Source organism: Paroedura picta, chromosome 1, assembly GCF_049243985.1.
Source record: "Paroedura picta isolate Pp20150507F chromosome 1, Ppicta_v3.0, whole genome shotgun sequence".
In the NCBI taxonomy this organism is placed as follows: domain Eukaryota; kingdom Metazoa; phylum Chordata; class Lepidosauria; order Squamata; family Gekkonidae; genus Paroedura; species Paroedura picta.
This window is the reverse complement of record NC_135369.1, coordinates 197,873,640-197,893,039: the sequence shown is the minus strand read 5'-3', so window position 1 is coordinate 197,893,039 and position 19,400 is coordinate 197,873,640. Positions and strand designations below refer to the sequence as shown.

The following is a 19,400-nucleotide window of genomic DNA, read 5'->3' as shown; positions in this document are numbered from 1 at the left end:
TAATAAAGATTTAATAAAGAAGAAGAGTTGGTTCTTATATGCTGCTTTTCTCTACCCAAAAGTATCTCAAACTGGCTTACAGTCACCTTCCTTTTCCTTTCGCCACAACAGACACCCTGTGGGGTAGGTGGGACTGAAAGACCCCTGTTATCCCTTTATTAGTGCTGTGGTGAGTCCAAGATCACCCAGCTGGTTTCATGTGGGGGAGCACAGAATCAAATCCAGCTCACCAGATTAGAAGTCTGCACTCCTAACCACTACACCAAGCAGGCTTTCTCACTACACCAAGCTGGCTTCCAGCTAGTGCTGGGGAGAAGGCTACTTCCACAACATGGGATAGCTCAGCATAAACTAGAAGCAAGGCAGAGGATGGAAAACAGGAAACATTACTAGCAAAATAGTACAAAACAAACAAACAAAAAAACAAAAAAACCCTGCATGTACATTTCACACACACTGAGTGAATAACATGCTTGCACTCCACTTTCAATGCATTTTAGCCATCGTTTACAAGTGGATTTTCCCATTTCACACAGTGAAATCTGGTTGTAACTTGAAAGTGGACTGAAGGTGAATTACCTGAAGTGTGTGAAAGTTGGGCCCATTATGCATGGCAGTGGCTGCGATGGGCTACTGCTGGTTTCTTGCGGCAGGACAGCATGCCCCACCCGTTCTCATGTACCAAGTGGGGACGATCTCCAACGCTGGACACAGTCTGTCCCGGCTTTTGGTGTGTACACATGCCAGCCAGGGTGGGAAGTTTCCACCACATTTCTCGGCAATGATGGGAGGGCAGGGGGAGGGGGTTACTTCCACGAGGGTGGGATTGCATGATTACACAATCCCATCTTTGTGGAAGGTAAAAAAAAAAGCCCATTCAGCTCCATGGTGCCACAAAGCCAAATGGGGCATTTTCTGTCCCTTCTGGGACACCATAGGCAGGTATGCACTTCCTTGCAAGCAGAGGCCTAGCCCAGTATGGCTACCAACAGCAGCCATGACAAAAAAGCGAATGCAAAAAATCAGCACTCCATTGTCACGGGGCATCAGAGGCCCTAAAGCAGGCCAGGGCAAGGGCAGGGTCAGGCTGGTGTCAACATTGTGCACAAGTGGGAATTTGCCCTGCTGCCGAGTGAGCACCGGCCCAGCCTTCCCCCCCACGCATTATCAGTACTGGTGGGCTTTCACACAAAGCACTCTCATTCAACTTTTAAATACACTTTGCAGTGGTTTTTACTGTGAGAAATGGGAAGATCCACTGGGACGTGATGACTAAAGCACACTGGAAGCATATTACTCAGCATGTGTAAAAAGAATTTGTAGAATAACCAACGTGGCAGGAGCAATCTTTGTTCCCTGTGAGTACCAGGAAAAGCAGTGGCTGCTATGCAGCGGCAGGCAATGGCAAACCATCTCTAACTGTCCTTGGCCCAAAAGTCCTACTGCAACATGACATCACTTTACAAGCACACCAGAGTTCGATCGTGGCCAGGAGCTCCAAGTTCAACACAATGGCATTGCATGAAACACAGTGGAGAATGTAGGTCTGTTCTCATCTCCTTCACCACACTCACGTAACATTTTGGGAGCACCAAGAAACCCGTTTTGTTTTGTTTTTTTAAGGAATTACTCATCTCAGAAGCCTTCTCCCACACTTCCCTCCAGCTTGCCCTGCTGAAATCTCACAGGTCAAATCAAGCCCCACTGCAATCTCAGTTCTTCGCTCAAAAAGGTAAGAGCGTTCTTCAGGAAACACCTCACCAGGGTGACTTTGTAGCGCAACACCTTGCGGTCATTCTGCAGCAGCTTGAGGATGTTCTTCTTAGGAGGCTTTGGAATCAGGCTGAAGCAGTTCTGGAGAGAGTCTTCAAGGAAGCCATAACCGTTGTAGGGAGGGATGACCTGTCATTAAAAGAAACCAAGGGCAAGGGATGGTAACACTGGACCACATGATTTAGGCTGAGCCACTGGAAATGGAACTCTATTCTTTTCAAGATGCTTCAGCTTCCACGGCTGCTGCGTTTTCTAACAGAGGCCCTCCACGTGGTAGTTTGTTCAGGCACCGTGATACCCACCAGCACGCTTACTCATCCTCCTTTGCTCTTTCCCCAAAGCCTCTCTTTGTCAAGCAAACAGCCAAATCTGGCTTTTCTCTAATTTACTGGAATAAGAGGTGTTTCAAAAGAGCCTCCCCTCGGGAATGGGGGGGAGGAGCCCACCTTTGTGCCTGCTGCAAACAGCCATTTGCAAACAAGGGCCTTCATCAAAGGAGGCAACATTCTGTAGAAAGATACAAAGTTTTGTAACTAGATCCAGCTCTCATGGAAACTGTCTTCTAAAGCCAGTGTGGTTTAGTGATTAACAGCAGTGGCCTCTGATCTGGAAAACCGTATTCGATCCTCCATTCCTCCTCCACAGGTAGCCAGCTGGGTGACCTGGGGCCCAGCACTTCTCAGAGGTCTCTCAGTCCCACCCACCTCAGAAGAAGAAGAAGAGATGGTACTGATATGCTGCTTTTCTCTACCCGAAAGAGTCTCAAAGCGGCTTACAACCACCTTCACTTTCCTCTCCCCACAACAGAGACCCTCGGAGGGAGGGGAGGCTGAGAGAGCCCTGATATTACTGAAGAAGAAGAGTTGGTTCTTATATGCCGCTTTCATCTACCCAAAGGAGTCTCAAAGCAGGCTTCCCTGTCCTCTCCCTACAAAAGACCCCCTGTGAGGTGGGTGAGGTTGAGAGAGCCCTGATATTCCTGCTCGGTCAAAGCAGTTTTCTCAGTGCTCTGGCGAGCCCAAGGTCACCCAGCTGGCTGCATGTGGGGGAGCACGGATTCAAACCTGGCTCGCCAGATTAGAAGTCTGCACTCCTAACCACTAAACCAAGTGGCTGTTAGTTGAGGGGAGAGAAAGGGAAGGCAATTGTATACCGCTTTGAGACTCCTTTGGGAAGTAAAGGGAAGTACAAAAAAAAAGGTTCTTTCTTCAGATATTATTAGCTCTGCTCTAGCCATCATTGTGGGGAAGGCACTGGCAAACCACCCCGTATTGAGTCTGCCATGAAAACGCTGGAGGGCGTCACCCCAAGGGTCAGACATGACTCGGTGCTTGCACAGGGGATACCTTTACCTTTACCTTTTTAGCCATCATTGGTGGGTAAAATCACAAAACTCCAACTCACTTACTTTGGTCATATCATGTAATCCAACTCAGTGGAGAAAGCAATTATGCTAGGACTGGTAAGTGGAAAAAGGAAACCAGGCCAACAGGGGGCCCAGTGGTTGGACACAATCGGGATGGGCACCAGTTAGAAGACTGCATGGCTAAGGGAGGCAGCACAGGATTGGGGATCATGGCAACAGCTGTGCCATGGGATCGCCAAGAGTTGGACACGACTGAATGGCTGACAACAACTACAACAGCCATCTGAATTGTCAATTGAAATCATTCCTTGGTCAGCTCTCCCTGAGACTTTGCTTGTGCTCTATAACCAAGGAGAAAACTCATAGATGCATGCATGTAGATCTCACCTTCCAGACATGACCAGGTCAAAGTTGCAATAGGAATGTCTCTCTAGGTCTTATAAGACGCAGGGTTGGACCCAGTGGCAGAAGGGAAATTTCCACCCTCCCCCTCCCATGGAAGATCACTGATTCCCTGCAATGCTGCTCCTTCAGGATAGGGGAGCCTGAAGAAGGATGTGAGGGGGATCTCTAGTGGGAAGGGGCGCTTGGTGGAAATTGCCAATTTAGTCTGCTTCCAGTCTGTAGTATGGTGACAGACACCAAATGGCTAAATCTACTTCTCAGGAAATGTTGCACTAATTTCAACAAAACTTTTGCAGGACAGGACTGGGGATGGAAGTCTTGGCCGTGTGGATCGATAGCTCTGCCATCTTCATCGAAACATTCTCGTTACCTGTTTCACGTCCTCCGGGGGCAGCTTCTTTACATCAACTGGCTGGAAGTTATCAATGCCAAACTTGTCCCGATAGAAATGCCGAGTGAACTCGTCACAATCGTAGATGAAGAAAGAGCGCCCGAGAAGGGTGGTGGACTTGCCCACAGCAAAATCTTTAGCTGTAAACCATTCTAGGACCTCCTGGTCAGAGATCTCCAGCACGCAAGTTGGGAAGGAGTCTTGTGGAAGAAAAGCAGGTTAGTTAGGCGAGGGTGGCCTTTGGGATGTCTACCCCAAAAGAGAAAATCCATTGTCCACTGAAAAGAAGGTTCAGTTTCCAGGGAAGAGAGACAAAACAACAGTGTTCCTTGCTGTGCAACAATAACAAGGAAAACAATATGCAATGGATTCAATCTGATCGTAGGAGATTTAGTGTTTGAAAGTAATTGTCATGATCTCAAAACATATTAGGGTTGCCAGGCTTCTATCTGTGAAAGGAGGCCTCCTACTGGCAAACCTCATCACCCACCAATACTCAGACAGGCCACAGAAGAATTTTGTCGAAGAAACTGGAATTGTGTGTGCAGCTGCTTGTAAATAAAATTAAATGCATCAGGAGATGACTGCCAAATTTCCCACATCTAATCTAGTGGCATCCCTGAAGATGACAATAGGCTGAGTTTTAATACACTTGAATGATAAAGTGGCTTAAATTCTCACTGGTGCTAGAATATGAATTGAAGGGAGATGTCACATCTCTCTACTAAAAGAGGTGTTCTCCCCAATGCAGACTAATGATCAACCTGGGTCCCTTATTCCTGCTTTCCTGGTGTAATGAGCATTACACATTTCACCAATATGTGCTCACTGACCCTCAAATACCTCCTCCTCTTTCACTAATCTGGGCAAACAACCAGAGTGCTCTTACCCTTTTTCTCCACAGTTATCTTGGGCAAGCGCTGACGTCTTATCAGCACGGGGAAAGGGTCTCTGCCGTCATTCCTTTCATGGCATTCCCGCACCTCCACAGTATCGTCCGCCAAGTAGTAATGAATGATAAAACGCCGGCTCTCACCAAACATGTTTACAGTGTCATCCCATATGGCGTAGAAACGAAGGACCTGAGAAAGGTGTGAACCAGAGCCAGAGCTCAGCAATGACACTGATTTGTCACCCCTATAAGGCTCTATCCCTGGCCTCCTCCGTGAAAAGGATCCCAGGTAGGAGGGCTATCAGGCAGACCTTGAAAAGCTGCTGTCAGAGACAGTAGGGGATTGGAGTGGGCTGATGATCTGACTCTTTGCAGACATGGCAGGGTAGGATAGAATGAGTCCGCAAAGCTCATGGGGTGACCTTGGGCCAGGCACTCTCTATCTACCTCATACGGCTGTTGTGGAAGAAAATGGGGGGGGGGGAAGAGTCATGCACACCACTCCAAACTTCTTGCAGGAGTAGGACAAAAACTTATGGATACATTGGCGAATGTGCAGACCAGACTTTTGTGAAGCCCTGGGGTTTCTTGGCATCCCTGGAAGGGTTTCCTAAATGGGTGGGAGTTAATTAATTTTAATAAAATTGTTAAACGTTTATTGGGTGATATGACCATATATGATCATGTTGCCCCACCCACCCCTTCCCAAAATGGCCAGTGATGGGCCTGGAGGGGGTGGGAAGCGGAGGGACTCTGTGTGGGTGTGGACACAGCTCTGCTCCCCAACCATATTCTGCATGATCGTGCCACTTCTGCCAGTTCTCGAAGCCTGAAGAATGTTTCAGGGAGTTTCGCAACAGTAAAAATGTTGAGACAGGCTGGTACAGATGGACAGATGGAAGGAGAAGCAGACAGATAAACAGACAGACAGCTAAGTCTAGCAATGCCAGTAGTTCTCAGCTCAAATAGAACAAAAGAAACAAAAGCACTTCATCCACATGAAATTATCAACAGTATCCATATGCATTTATGGATGAGCAGCAAGAAATTAATAAAGATTTACCAAAAAGAAAATGCAGAGGAAGAGGAAACTGGAAGAATTCCCAATTCTGGAAAGGCCTGTACAAAAAGACAGAGGGATGGGGGATCCTGCTATATAATTTTTTGCATTGTTTAACACGTCATGTTAATGCATGTGCAGTCCTGCAGTTCCGTTTTCAGATGTCTACTTGGTTCCATATGTCAACAGTATAAATTCTACTGGGTTGTCTCTTGGATGTCCCATCCTGTGGACTTACCCTGTATAATCGAACTTCATTCCCAGTGAGAAAAGAGAACAATAAATAACTTACATTTTTATAAAATGGGCCGTGAGGACAAAGCAGACAAGAGGGTGTGTCATACGTTGCAGGGCTGCCCTTGCCAGGGTCCTTGGTGATCCAAAGCAGAGCAAACATTTGCATGGGACAGTGGACACTCAGTGCAGGCCACACCCCACTGCCCTGCTCTGCCTCCTGCAATGCACATCTGAGAGCCTTATCGTCCCAGAATCCCCCAAGCACCAGCCAAGCCCTATGGCCCAGGCCAGAATCCACCCTGACACTCACCTTTTTGTCAAAGGCCAGGAATTGTTTCAGCTGGTCAAAATTCGAGGGCGTGACGTACATGCGCAGAGGCATTTTGCGCAACTCTGTGTAAGGGTCAAAAACCATAGTCTCTGGGGGGTTCAGTTCGATCCCTTGGCTCTCCAGGAAAGTCTAGTAGAAGACAGGGACAGGTCAGAATGTTTGGAGGAAAGAAGGCAAAGGTCAAGGATTGTACTCAGGAGGGGAACCTTCACTACAGCTTCAGCTCATCAGAAATCCACATCTCCCTACAGCAAACACCTGGAGTAATAACTCCACAGCACCCAGTACCAAAACAGAACAAACACAGGCGAGGCTTGACCTGGGCCCTGCTAGGCCATAATCCAACACAACCAGCTACAATATAACCAGTGATAAATGAAACTGCCTAGCATGCCAGAGGTCCTGGGTTTTGCTGAAAGGGTTGTGTGGAAAGTGATGTGAAAGACCTCCACCTGAGACCCCAGAGTAGACAAGACTTACCTTGTTGGACCAGTATAAGGCAGTTTCATGACACTGCATATGTCTTCAGGTGTACTTTACATGATACACTTAAGAGACATTCGTCTAGGCCAGACTTTTTCAGTTTCTTTACCATTGAGAAACCACAGAGACATTCTTCAGCTCCTCGCCTAACCCCTTCCTTCCTTCCTTCCTCCCTCCCTCCCACCCTTCCCCTTTCCTAGCTCCCTTCCTTCGTCCCTCCCTTCCTTCTTCCCTTCCTCCCTCCCTCCTTCCTTCCTCCCTCCTTTCCCCCTCCCTCCCTCCCTCAGTCCTTTCGGGCCCTCTTCTCTATATAAAATTAATTAACTCAACATATTCACAACTCCCCACGATAGGACATCTGGGTTCTCAGTTGGATGGGAATCCCCAGTGCTGTGGCCTTTCCCTACACCAGGGTAACATGAGAAGCCCTGAAGCAAAGGGGAGAAAATGCGCTGCAGTTCCTCCCCAGGCCAGCATTCACCCTTGGGAAACAGACTAAAATCTCAGAGTGTTGGCTTGGTTGCCATGTGATACACGAGGGAACAGTGTAGCTGCACTGTTCAGGTCCAGTAAGAGCCTACACCTGGCTTTCTCAGCTAGGGTATCATGAAACTCGGGTTTCTTGATGGCCCTGGAAAGGTTTCATGAATTTCGTAATTTTTATATATCTTTTAAAAAATTGCTAAACATTTATTGGGTAATATGACCATATTGGTCATGTCAATCTTCCCCAACCCCCAAATGGCCAATGATGGGCCTGGACAGGGTGGGAAGGGGAGGGGCCCAGGGGGCCATGTGTTCAGCTCTGCTTCTCAACCATATTCTGCACAATCACATCATTTCAGGGGTTTCTTGATGCCTGAAGAATGTTTCAGAGGTTTCTCAATGGTAAAGAAACTGAAAAAGTCTGGCCTAGACGAATGTCTCTTAAGTGTATCATGTAAAGTACACCTGAAGACATATGCAGTGTCATGAAACTGCCTTATACTGGTCCAACAAGGTAAGTCTTGTCTACTCTGGGGTCTCAGGTGGAGGTCTTTCACATCACTTTCCACACAACCCTTTCAGCAGAACCCAGGACCTCTGGCATGCTAGGCAGATGCTCTACCACTGAGTCACAGCCTCTCCCCATGTTTATGGAGAAAAGCAGGTGAGAAATATGTTAAATGCATAAAGCAGGCAATAAAGCAGAAAATACATTCCTGGAAATTATTGAAGCAATCCGGCCAACCAAGATTCATGTTTGAAATCATGTTTCAAGGGCTGAAACTGGACGGAGCTCTTATTCCAATCCCAGGTCGATTCAGTCCCCGCGGTCTCCAATGAATGTGATTTCCATTTTGATTTTGTCCAATTTAAATTTTTCCTCTGCAACAAGCGTGATTGACCCAGAGTGACCCTACCTTTTCCCTACAATATCCTAGAGTGGATATAACCCTCAATATCTGAAAAATTGGCATGAGAAAGCATGCAGATCTCTACCAGTTCCGATCTTGCTGCTGAGCCTCCATGGTAGAGAAGTCCTGACTAGTCAAGGCTTCAGTTCAAAGGCTTCCTCATTCCAAGGCTGCAAGCTTGCCTTAAAGGGGAAGCCCTAATTTCTCTCAGCAGAAGCTCCAGAAGCGCTAACTTCTCTCAGTAGAGATTTGCCTGTTGGTTGTTTTTCCCTCCTCTGCTGTCTCCAATTGTCCCCCCCCCCACTTCAAGAAAAGAAAGAAAGAAGCTCCTGCTGCACTTGGCTCCCCCCCCCCCCGAGCTTCCCTAACCACATGCAGAACACTTTTCTGTTTCCAAGGGGGGGGTGTAAACACGAGTTCAAATCGATCTGGATTCAGCAGGATCCACAATGGAATAAACAAAGTAAGTGCAGATACAGCCAAGGTTATAACGGCTAGTTTGATTTCTCAATAACCGCGCACACCTAATTCTGCAACAGAATGACCTAGGAGCATTACCTGTGTGAATGGATCGCAATCAGCTATCCGGAAAGTCTTGCCATATATGGTAATGTTGATGCCTCGGTTTAGGTCCTTCCAATGGTAATGGTCCCCGCGGTCGTTCTTCGGCAGGCGCTGCCGCTTGATGAACTTGCCTTGTGGAATCCCAGAATTTTCCACAATTGGCTCCATGACGGACATGGTGTCATCTTCTAGGTAGTAATAAATGCCCACTTGCCGGACACGGAAATGCTCCTCAGTAGATATGGGGACATCTTCTTGGAAGTAACCGTTGAACTTCAGCACCTGCAAAGGAAGAAGAGCCCCCGAAAAGCAGAAGTTGAAGGACTTTAATGATAACATTGACAGGAGGACCCCTCAGGAAAGAGGCACTGCCCTTAGGCTTGGGAGTGAATGTGTCCCTGCTCCCTTCTAAGAACTTCAAGCCAAGAAAAGACACCATCTCTGGGAATAGGAGGGACACTCTGCTCAACAGCCGGCTAACAGCAGAACAAAGTCACAAAATCTTTGACTCAGCTCTGAAAGTCTAAGAAATATTTTCTCCTTTAGAATGAAAGAAATACTTGTAAAGACAATATGGGTGCTCTGCAGGCATATTTAGCTCAGAGCCAGCTTGGTGAGAGAGACAGAATGGGCGTAGTGTTTAAGAGTGGCTTCCCCTCTGCAATGTAGCTAGCTGGATGACCCTGGGCCAGTCACAGTTCTCTCAGAGTTCTCTCAATCTCACCTACCTCACAGGGTGTCTGTTGTGAGGAGAGGAAGGGAAGACGATTGGAAGCTGCATTGGGACTCTTTTGTAAATTGAAAAGTGAAGTATAAAAACCAACTCTTCTTCTAAAATTCTACAGATAGTTTTAAAGCCATTACTGTGTGTCCCATCCTCTGCTGCCAACTGGAACCTTTCCCTGCCCTCTTCTAAGTGACAACCTTTCAAATAAATTGTGTCTGAAGAACTGTGCATGCACACAAAAGCTCATACCTTGAATGAAACTTTGTTGGTCTTAAAGGTGCTACTAAAATTTGTTCTGCTGCTTCAGACCAACACAGTGACCCAGCTGAATCAAATACTTTCAAAGACAGCAATCATGCCCCCCTCCAAAACTGTTGAAACTGTGGCAATCTTCAGGCAGTGACTCAGGACATCTCTACACTCTTGTTATTGTTGCTGTCATTACTGCTATTATTATATTTGTTACTCAGTCTTTCTCTCTGACCTTGGGGCGTGTTACATCAAACCACACAACACAATTTAAAAAGTGTCAAAATATAGTCTAGAATAAATAATTGAAATCTTAAATAAAATAGTTCTTCAACGCCTGTTTCTAATCTTTCAGCAGCAGGAGGGGGAGAGGGATTTTAACAGCCCCAGATGGGTGAGTGGGGCTTTGACAGGGAGGCTAGTTTTATGCACACGCACACACACACAATATCTTTATTGGCATAAAGCAGATTAGCAAGATAAACAAAGATAGTCAAGATACATCAGTCAGTTTAAATTTAAAAACTGAAGACAGAAATTCAGCCATAATAAAAGTAACATCGGCATCCCTATCACTCAATAAAAATGGCAGATTAGGTCTCTTGAATGGTTTCTCCATTTCGGTATAAAAGGTATAATGTGTCTTCGCTGGATAATGAACAAGGGACAATCCAGCAAGATATGTTGGATGGTGTCAGGAGAATTTGATTCACAAGTGCATAGTCTGTTTTCGGAAGGAATCTTGGCAAATCTCCCTTGTAATACTTTGGATGGAAAGGCGTTCAGCCGAGCAAGTGAAAACGCTCTGTGATAGAAGCGATTTGCCAAGTTATAGACATAAGCCGGCAGCATCCCATGCTTCACTTGGAGATCAAGAGCACGGGGAGAGCAAATTACCAGAACACTAGGATGGATTTTTTGAAATTCCTGATCAAGTAGCCTTTGTTTGATTTGGCACATAATGGAAGATTCATTCAGACATAAGATGTAATTGTAGTCAATACCAATTTGCTGGAGTGTAAGGATGGTAGAGAACCATTTAAATTTAAAAGAGTCTCTCAGTAAACAGGCCTATCTTGATAGACTATCTGATCGAACCCTAAAATGCAGTTTTAGCCAATATTTGAAGATGAAAATCCAGGCCTTAGTTTCAAGAAGATTATGGCCAATTTCAAGACATAAAGGGTCTTGATTTGGAGTTCCCAAAATTTGCCGGAAAAAGGCAGACTGTAACCTTGCAAGTTTTTGTTAAAACCTGAGATCCAGAGAGGGATACCATATAAAATTTGGGGAATAATTTTTGAGTCAAACACACGACAGGCAGCTGGGACAAACTGATTACCTTTAAGGATAGTTTTATGCATTGGTGTTTATTGGGCCTCAAGTAATCCCTCCTCCTGAGCAAAGACACCATCTTCTTTCAGCCACCTACAGCTAAAGGATAGACTTATATCCCTAAACTTTGCACTTAGAATCATAGAATCATAGAGTTGGAAGGGACTCCTGGGTCATCTAGTCCAACCCCATGCACTATGCAGGACACAACCCTATCGCTCATACACTGTAATCTGCCACCCCCTTAAGCCTTCACAGAATCAGCCTCTCTGTCAGATGGCTATCCAGCCTCTGTTTGAAAATTTCCAAAGATGGAAAAGACTTCACTTTCCTACACAGGGCTTGGCCATCACTGACTCAGACATTCTTGGACAATACCTTTTTGTCAAAAGCCACATGTGCTGGGATGAAGTCCGAAGGTGGAGCTTGCTTGGGCTGGCCATAGGTGAGGGTGGGTCGCTTGTTGGACAGCTCATCTAATTCAGCCTGGGACAGCTGGTTGACGTGAAGTCGCTCTCTTCCTATCCCCATCGTCGGCAGCTGCTTAAAGGCAAATCCATTCTTGAAACTCAGAGTCTGAGAGCGATGAAAAGCAGTTTTCTAATGGAGAGGAAAAAATCTACCGTCAGATGCTCTACGTGCTACTAACTACACAGACATGCTTACTCAGATGGAAAAGCCAGACATAAAGAAAAGCTTTAGTTGCTCGTGCTTTTTCTCCCAAGGAGAAACTACACACGGGTTCTCTCCCTGTTTAAATTCAAGCTTTTGAAGCAGACGTATCCAGCAGTGTCCAGGACAGACAAAAGGAAATACTACTTTACACAGAGTCCAGTAGCACCTTTAAGACCAATAAAGATATATTCAAGGCGTGAGCTTTTGAGTGCAAGCTGACGAATGGTGCTTGCACTCGAAAGCTCATGCCTTGAATAAATCTTTGTTGGTCTTAAAGATGCCACAGGACTCTGATTTTATTGTGCTACTTCAGACCAACACGACTACTCATTTGAATCTACTTTACACAGTGGTTTAAATGTGGCATTCACAGCCAGAGGGTGTAGTGATGGTCACAGGAATAAACAACTTTAAAGATTCATGGAGGATGGGTCTATCAATGGCTACGAGCCATGGTGACTGAGGGGAACCTGCACATTCAGTGGCACTAAATTTCTGAAACCCAGAGACAGGAAGAAACATCAGGGAAGACCTCTCTGTCCTGTTGCTGGCCCTCCAGGGGAACTGGTTGGCCATGGTGTGCGACAGGATACCAGACTAGATGGACCACTGGTCCGATCCAGCAGGACTCTTCTTATGTTCTTATGAAGGACTCTATCTCTATGTTGGCCCATCAGAGGAACTGGCTGTCCACTGTGTCAGTCCCAATAGAGCCATCAATACCTTAGACATCAGATATGATTCAAAAGGGAATTCCACAGGCATATAAAGTCAAATCAAATATTCATTTATTCTTCTAGTAGTCAATTCTCATGTGAACACAATCCTGGGTTCCTGGGTTAGTTCCCTGTTTTCCCTGTCTTCTTCATTGATTGTGAGACTTCCAATGTTTTCAAGTTGTAGTGTATCTGTTATCACCTTGGCTCTCAGCTCATCAAATTCTGGAGTCCTTACAATGATGAACCCCATATGGTAAGGGGTCCCCCCTCTCCAAAACATCCATTCTTTCCAAAGGAACCGATCTCTCCAGGCCCCCTTTGAAGGCTAAGCAAACCAATGACCACTCAGTTGTAGGATAATCAAACCAAGAAACAAAACACTGAGAAGAAGCTCCCAAATAAGCTGTGATAGATATAACTGGTTGTTGTTGTTTTCCAAACAGTAGCTGGAAACCACGCTGGTTGAATTGGTTTTTCAATGAACTCCCTCATCAGTCAATATCTGTATTAAATTTATAACATGCAGAATATGTCAAATGTATACAAAATCCAAGAGCAAAAAAGCAAACAAATTACATTCTGATGTTACATTTGGAGGTGGCATATATAGCCTTCTTTTAAAAGCTACAAAACCTGAATTTCTGTGGGAAAACATATTATGCACGACCATTTCAGTCAAGAGTAAGAATAAAAAGAGACACTTACTCAAAAGTAACAAAAACCCCATCCCAGAGTTAAAATGCTATACTGCAGTTTGAAATTCCTTCTGCCATTTCTTTTGTTATGTGCTCATTGCAAGGTTAACTTACATGGTATATTTGTTTGCTTGTTTGTTTAATTACATTTATATACTGCCCTCCCTTGCTGCTCCGGGCAGTTTACAAGGAAAGATTCATGGTACAATACAAAAGCAGCGTCATGAACTTCTAACATTGTTAACCAGGATGGGCACTGACAATTGGGAGGGCCAGAAGCCACTTTGCAGGTGACAGTCTGTCAACAGACCAGGTCCCCCAGACCTGTTCAAATAAAGTTCAAATGTTCAAATAAAGTGAATTTGGTTGAGAGCAGACATAACCAACAGCATCTGCAGGGCCCCTGCTCCCTCCCTCCCTCCCTCCCAGAACTCCATCAGTGCGCCCTGGACCTGTTTGCACAGTTGCACTGTTTGCATTGTTATAACTATCATAAGGTGATCAGATTGTCCCACTTTTGGAGGGACATCTGGGGGTACCTGGCAAATTGTACTTACGTTGAAATTAAAATATATATATTACCATACAATGTTTGCGTTCTATGAGTTCTATGAAACTTTTTGTTGCTCCATATAGACCAAATTTTTAATCAAGAACCCCCCCCCCCCCTGGTCAATGGTGTCCGGCTTTACCAATGTTAAAATCTGGTCACCTTAAACTATCAGTTATCAGTGTTATTGTTATGGTTATTTATATGTTATAGATTGTTTCATGTGTTGTTTATACGTTTTATATAAACTACCTTGGGCCTCTGGGGAGGGCAGTATATAAATATAATAAACAAACAAACAAACCAATACAAATTAAAATAAAAAAGGTGACACTAAGGAATTGCTTTTGGATTTTGCCTCCCTTTTGGCGTATTTTCCATGCGGGATTAGCGTCATGCAGCTCCTGGCTGCTGAGGAGGTCCCTGGAGAAACCGATTCGCCCCGGGCGGTTTCCAGCCGCGGTTTGCAATGCAGAGTTATTGATTTTTATCATTGTTGGCATTGGTGCACTGATTCATCTGCACCTATAGCGGCTGACATGCACCTATAGCTGCACCTATACCTGGCTTTGTAGGGGCGCTGCGCACGAGGCCCCCCCCCTCCTCCTCCTCCTCCTCACTCACCGTGGGGTCGCGGGACGAGGAGCCCGGCAGGAAGGGCAGCCCTTGCACCGGCTGGGACCCCATGGCCGCCCCACAGCTTCCTCAGGCCCGCTCGCCTCCCCAGGCGCTAGACAGCGGCCGTTGTCCCGGCAACCGTTCACGCGACTCACGGGGAGTGCGCCTGCGCAGAATGCGGGGCCGCTGCCCTCCTCGGTGAGGCCTGGTCCCTTTAAGCCCAACGCAGTTCAATGCGGCGCCTCCGCCGCGCATGCGCAGAGGAACACTGGGTGGGTGGGTGGGACCGGGGCCTGTCTCTAGCGCGCTGCCCACGCGCTCCCTGGGGTCTTTGCTTTCTGTTTGGATGTGTCTGCAGAAAACGGCCCCGCAGCATTAAACTGGGGTGGCCCGCAAGGGGCCCCCGGACTCAGACTGGGCTCTATGGCTTCAGGCCAGTACGGAGACCCGCCTAAGCCTGTTTGATGAGAGCACTGCTGCGCGCCACAAATATTCCTTCAACCTGTAGTCCTCCAGATGTCCTTGGACTACAATTCCCATGAGCCTCTGCCAGCAAAACGCCATTGACTGGCCATTGACATCTGGAGGACCACAGGTTGACTACCCCTAAAGGATAGATGCAAGCGGGTCACTATGTGGGTCTGAAGTAGCAAAACAGAAACAGAGTCCAATAGCACCTTTAAGACCAACAAAGATTCAAGGCGTGAGCTTTCAGGTGCATGTACAGAGTGCGAAAGCTCAAGCCTTGAATAAATCTTTGTCTTAAAGGTGCTCTATTTTTGTTGGACCCCTAAAGGAGATGCTTTAAGACTACCTCTTTTATTAACAACCAATCTGAAATTGTCAAATGATGTTGGGGGGGCACATTCTGGATTGGGAAATACCTGCAGATTGTTTGAGTGGAGCCAGGAGTGGCCAGGATTTGGGGCGGGGAAGGTCTCGAGTGATAATATGGAGTCTGCCAAAGTAGAGATTTTCTCCAGTGGAGCTGATCTCTTTAGTCTGGAGATGAGCTATCCTTCCAGGGGATCCCCAGGTCCCACCTGGAGGATGGCATCCCAACCTTAAAATCAACCCTTTCCTCTAGTGGAACTGATCTCTTTGGTCTGGAGATGAGCTGTACTTCCAGGGGTTCCTCAGGTCCCATCTGAAGGATAGCATCCCTATGTTGGACTGCATTACAGAGGAGCAGTACTGTCCGTGAAACTGGGAGCAGACTGGCCAAGTGATACTTGTTGGCTTGTTGTTGTTGGCTTGGACCATTCTTGAAAAATATTTGAAAAAAAATTAATTTCATTCTGTAAAAATAGAGCCATTGAGGAAGGTTTTTCCGGAAACAAAGTACAAAACAAGGTACCCCTTCTGGCTTGGTTACATATGATACATTTCTTGAGGCTTCACCCATCAAAGCAAGCGGCTTCCGAAGTTACTGGTGAGGTTGATGCTGGAGGGATGGTAGTTCTCCAGTTGATTCTGTGATGGAAAGGTGTATAGATGTGGTCTGTTCTTGTTCTTTTCACATGTATGTTGAAAGAATTCCTTTAAGCGTAAATGTTGGAAGAATGCCTCCAGGTCCCCACAGAACTGAACAATCTCTGGATTTGCTGCAGCAGAATGAGAGTCCACATGAGAGAACTGAATGCTCTGCAGGACTGACTGTGCTGTGAAAGATTGACAATATTGCTGGAGGAGTTCTTGTGTTGTCTGCTTGTAGGGTGGATGGTTTTTTTAAACATTTCTTGTTTCAGTAAATCCAAAAAAGATCAATGGAACAATTCAGATCAATGGTACAGCCATGGGCACCCACATGGCCCCTCAATATATCAACATCTTCATGGCAGACCTGCAGGAACACTTCCTAAATGCTCACCCACTCACACCTCTCTTATACCTGTGATTCATTGATGACATTGTTATCGTCTGGACATATGGCAAAAAGAAGTCCTGGATACTTTCCAGTAGGCATACAATGACTTTCACCCCACCATCAACCTGACAATGAACCAATCTAAGCAAGAAATAAGTTTTCTGGACACTGCTCTCAAAATAAACAAGGTGCTATTGGACTTAAAGGTGCTCAATTTTTGTTGTGCTACTTCAGACCAACAGTGTCTGAGCCTGGGGGTAATTTAGGAATTCTGACAGGGCTGTGCATACAGCCACAAAACAACTGCTACATCAAGAAGCGCCTGCCACAAAATGGCTGCCACAGAGTGTTGTGGCAGCTGCTGCCAATGCAAGTTTTAAAAAACTGCACAGCTCATCAAATCTCCAAAGGCCAGTAGCCCCACCCATTTTCTAAAAACACTTGGCAGATGTCAAAAAAGGCATCAGCAGTAGTGTGGTGCCCTTAGACGCCATGTTAGGGACCTTTGTAGCATGACACCAAAATGGATGGATATGGTCCTGTCATTGCTTGTTTCTGTGATAACTTTATACCATTTATAACATGCGTAAAGCACTGCTGAATTTGTGAGAAATTGCGGAGTAGTTAGGGTTAGAGTTAACTTTTTGGTGTAGTAATGGCATTCAGGGTCACTCCACATTTATTCACATGCAATAATACCAAGAGCCAGCTCGGTGTAGTGGTTAGGAGCGCCGACTTCTAATCTGGCAAGCTGCTTTTGATTCCCTGCTCCCCCACATGCAGCCAGCTGGTGACCTTGCACTTGCCACAGCATTGAGAAAGCTGTTCTGACCGAGCAGTAATATCAGGACTCTCTCAGCCTCACCTGCCTCACAGGGTGTCTGTTGTGGGGAGAGGAAAAGGAAGGTGATTGTAAGCCATTTTGAGACTCCTTCGGGTAGAGAAAAGCGGCATACAAAACCAACTCTTCTTCAGTAATATCAGGGCTCTCAGGCTCACCTCCCTCACAGGGTATCTGTTGTAGGGAGAGGAAAGGGAAGGCAACTGTATGCCGCTCTAAGCCTCATTTGTGTAGAGAAAAGTGGCATATAAGAACCAACTCTTCTACCCAACTTTTGTCATTCAGCTGTATGGAAGAAGTAAAAATTATATTCCTCCTATGGAGATGCAAAAGCCCTATTACCACACAGGATGCCAAATACTGTACTCATGTACCCCTCCAGATACAAACAGAACTAAAAGGATTCCACAGGGCCTGCAAAAGGGAGCTCTTCCACCAGACATTTGGCTGAGGCCAGGCCAACCAACCAACATCTGCAGGGCCCCTGCTCCCCCCCCCCCCGAAACCCACTAAGACTCCTGGCCCTGTTCGAGTTACCAGCGTTTATGTTATAACGTTATACTGTTATGTTATACTGTCACCCGGTTTATCAATTAATAATATGAATGTTATTATATGTATGGTTTCATATATAGTTTCAGTTATATGTAAACCGCTCTGAGCCTTCAGGGAGGGTGGTATATAAATATGAATAAATAAATAAATAAATAAATAAATAAATAAATAAATAAATAAATAAATGTATATGGTATTTGTGAGAAAATGTTAGTTACAGAAATGGTGACAGAGGAGTCTTATTTAGAAAATCTCAAATTTTAACGCTCAACATATTTTAACAATCTTTCATTTTGTTCAATCTGTTTATAGAACATGCTTGTATTTTTCCATTGAATAATGTCAAACAATTCATCTGGCTGAAGTGCTGTATCAAATAAATATCTATTCATCTATCTACTTTTGTCATTGCTTTAATTAAAGCACAAGCAACTGAACATTTTAGGATTTGGCCCAAGGTCACATACAAGGCCATCCTCAAAAGAGTTACAACTCTCTCAACTCACAGGCTTAGAAAAAAGGGAACTGGCCCTGTTTGTGGAGGCTGGGTCCACCGGTGGCTTCCCTCTTCAGTAGCAGCAAAACAATAGTGGAAGCTTCTAGTCCACCTGTCTGGCTATAGATAAACCAAAGAGAGTTTATTGCCCCACCTACCTGGAACGGTCGATTTGGACACTGCCGCGCACAACCCTAGGGTGACCTCTAATCTGGAGAAATGGGTTTGATTTCCCACTTCTCCATGTGCAGCCAGCTGGGCAATCCTGGGTCAGTCACAGTTCTCTCAACCTCCCCTATTTCACAGGTGTCTGTTGTTGGGAGAGGAGTAGTAGCTGATTGTAAGCCACTCATAAGACTCCTTCAGTTAGTAAAAAGCGAGTTACAAAAAACAGCTCTTCTTCTTCTAAAAGCAAGTACTTTAAGAGTATTTTCAGGGCTCCTTGTAAGATTTTGCAGCAAAAGTTCAATGTCATGGGACAATTTCAGCACTGTGCCCAGAGGGTTATCTAGATCAGGGGTAGTCAACCTGTGGTCCTCCAGAGGTTCATGGACTACAATTCCCATGAGCCCCTGCCAGCATTTGCTCATGGGAATTGTAGTCCATGGACTTCTGGAGGACCACTGGTTGACTACCTCTGATCTAGATCACACCATCAATGACACCATCACTGTGATATAAGCAAAGAAATAAGGTGGTTTTTACTTAGCTATGGGCTTTTCCACGTTCTCATTTTCCTCACTTGTAAGTTCCTGTTTCAATGGCAGGGGGAGGGAGTGTCTGTTCAGCGTATGGTTTGCGCCCTTTAATGGTTGATTCGATATCGCATGGCAAAAGTCTGCAATTTAAGTCAGCAGGAAGATATGTTGGAGCTCCCCGTCAGTGACAGTCTTCAAGCAGCAGCTGGACAAATGCTTCTCCTGGATGCTTGAGGCTGATCCTACATTAAGCAGGGGGGTTGAACTAGATGGCCTGTGTGGCCCCTTCCCACTCTAGGATCCTATGAGTCTAGTTCAGCAGTGGAATGTGCTGCCGAAGGAGGTGGTGAGCTCCCCCTCCCTAGCAGTCTTCAAGTAGCGCTTGGACAGAGGCTTATCCTGGATGCTTGAAGCTGATCCTGCCTTGGGCAGATGGCCTGGATGGCCCCTTCCTACTCTAGGATTCTACAAGTCTA

The 19,400-nt window shown here is 45.8% G+C and overlaps 1 protein-coding gene across 2 annotated transcripts in view; it reads right to left on the bottom strand.

Annotated features, from left to right (window-relative positions):
* Window positions 1-14,658, bottom strand: part of EFHC1 (EF-hand domain containing 1) — a 30,047-nt gene extending 15,389 nt beyond the window's left edge. Inside the window, exons 1-7 of one of the 2 annotated variants that reach the window (XM_077315975.1) lie at window positions 14,474-14,658; window positions 11,589-11,750; window positions 8,894-9,181; window positions 6,435-6,584; window positions 4,825-5,017; window positions 3,915-4,135; window positions 1,762-1,902 (exon numbers count right to left, since the gene is read on the bottom strand). In XM_077315975.1, coding sequence (XP_077172090.1) covers window positions 1,762-1,902; window positions 3,915-4,135; window positions 4,825-5,017; window positions 6,435-6,584; window positions 8,894-9,181; window positions 11,589-11,750; window positions 14,474-14,536 — 1,218 coding nt within the window. In that variant the 5' untranslated portion in view covers window positions 14,537-14,658. Of the gene's footprint in view, window positions 1-1,761; window positions 1,903-3,914; window positions 4,136-4,824; window positions 5,018-6,434; window positions 6,585-8,893; window positions 9,182-11,588; window positions 11,811-14,473 lie in introns of both variants that reach the window. The other variant, XM_077315974.1, reaches the window with a different exon arrangement.
* Between the last annotated feature and the right edge of the window lie 4,742 nt (window positions 14,659-19,400).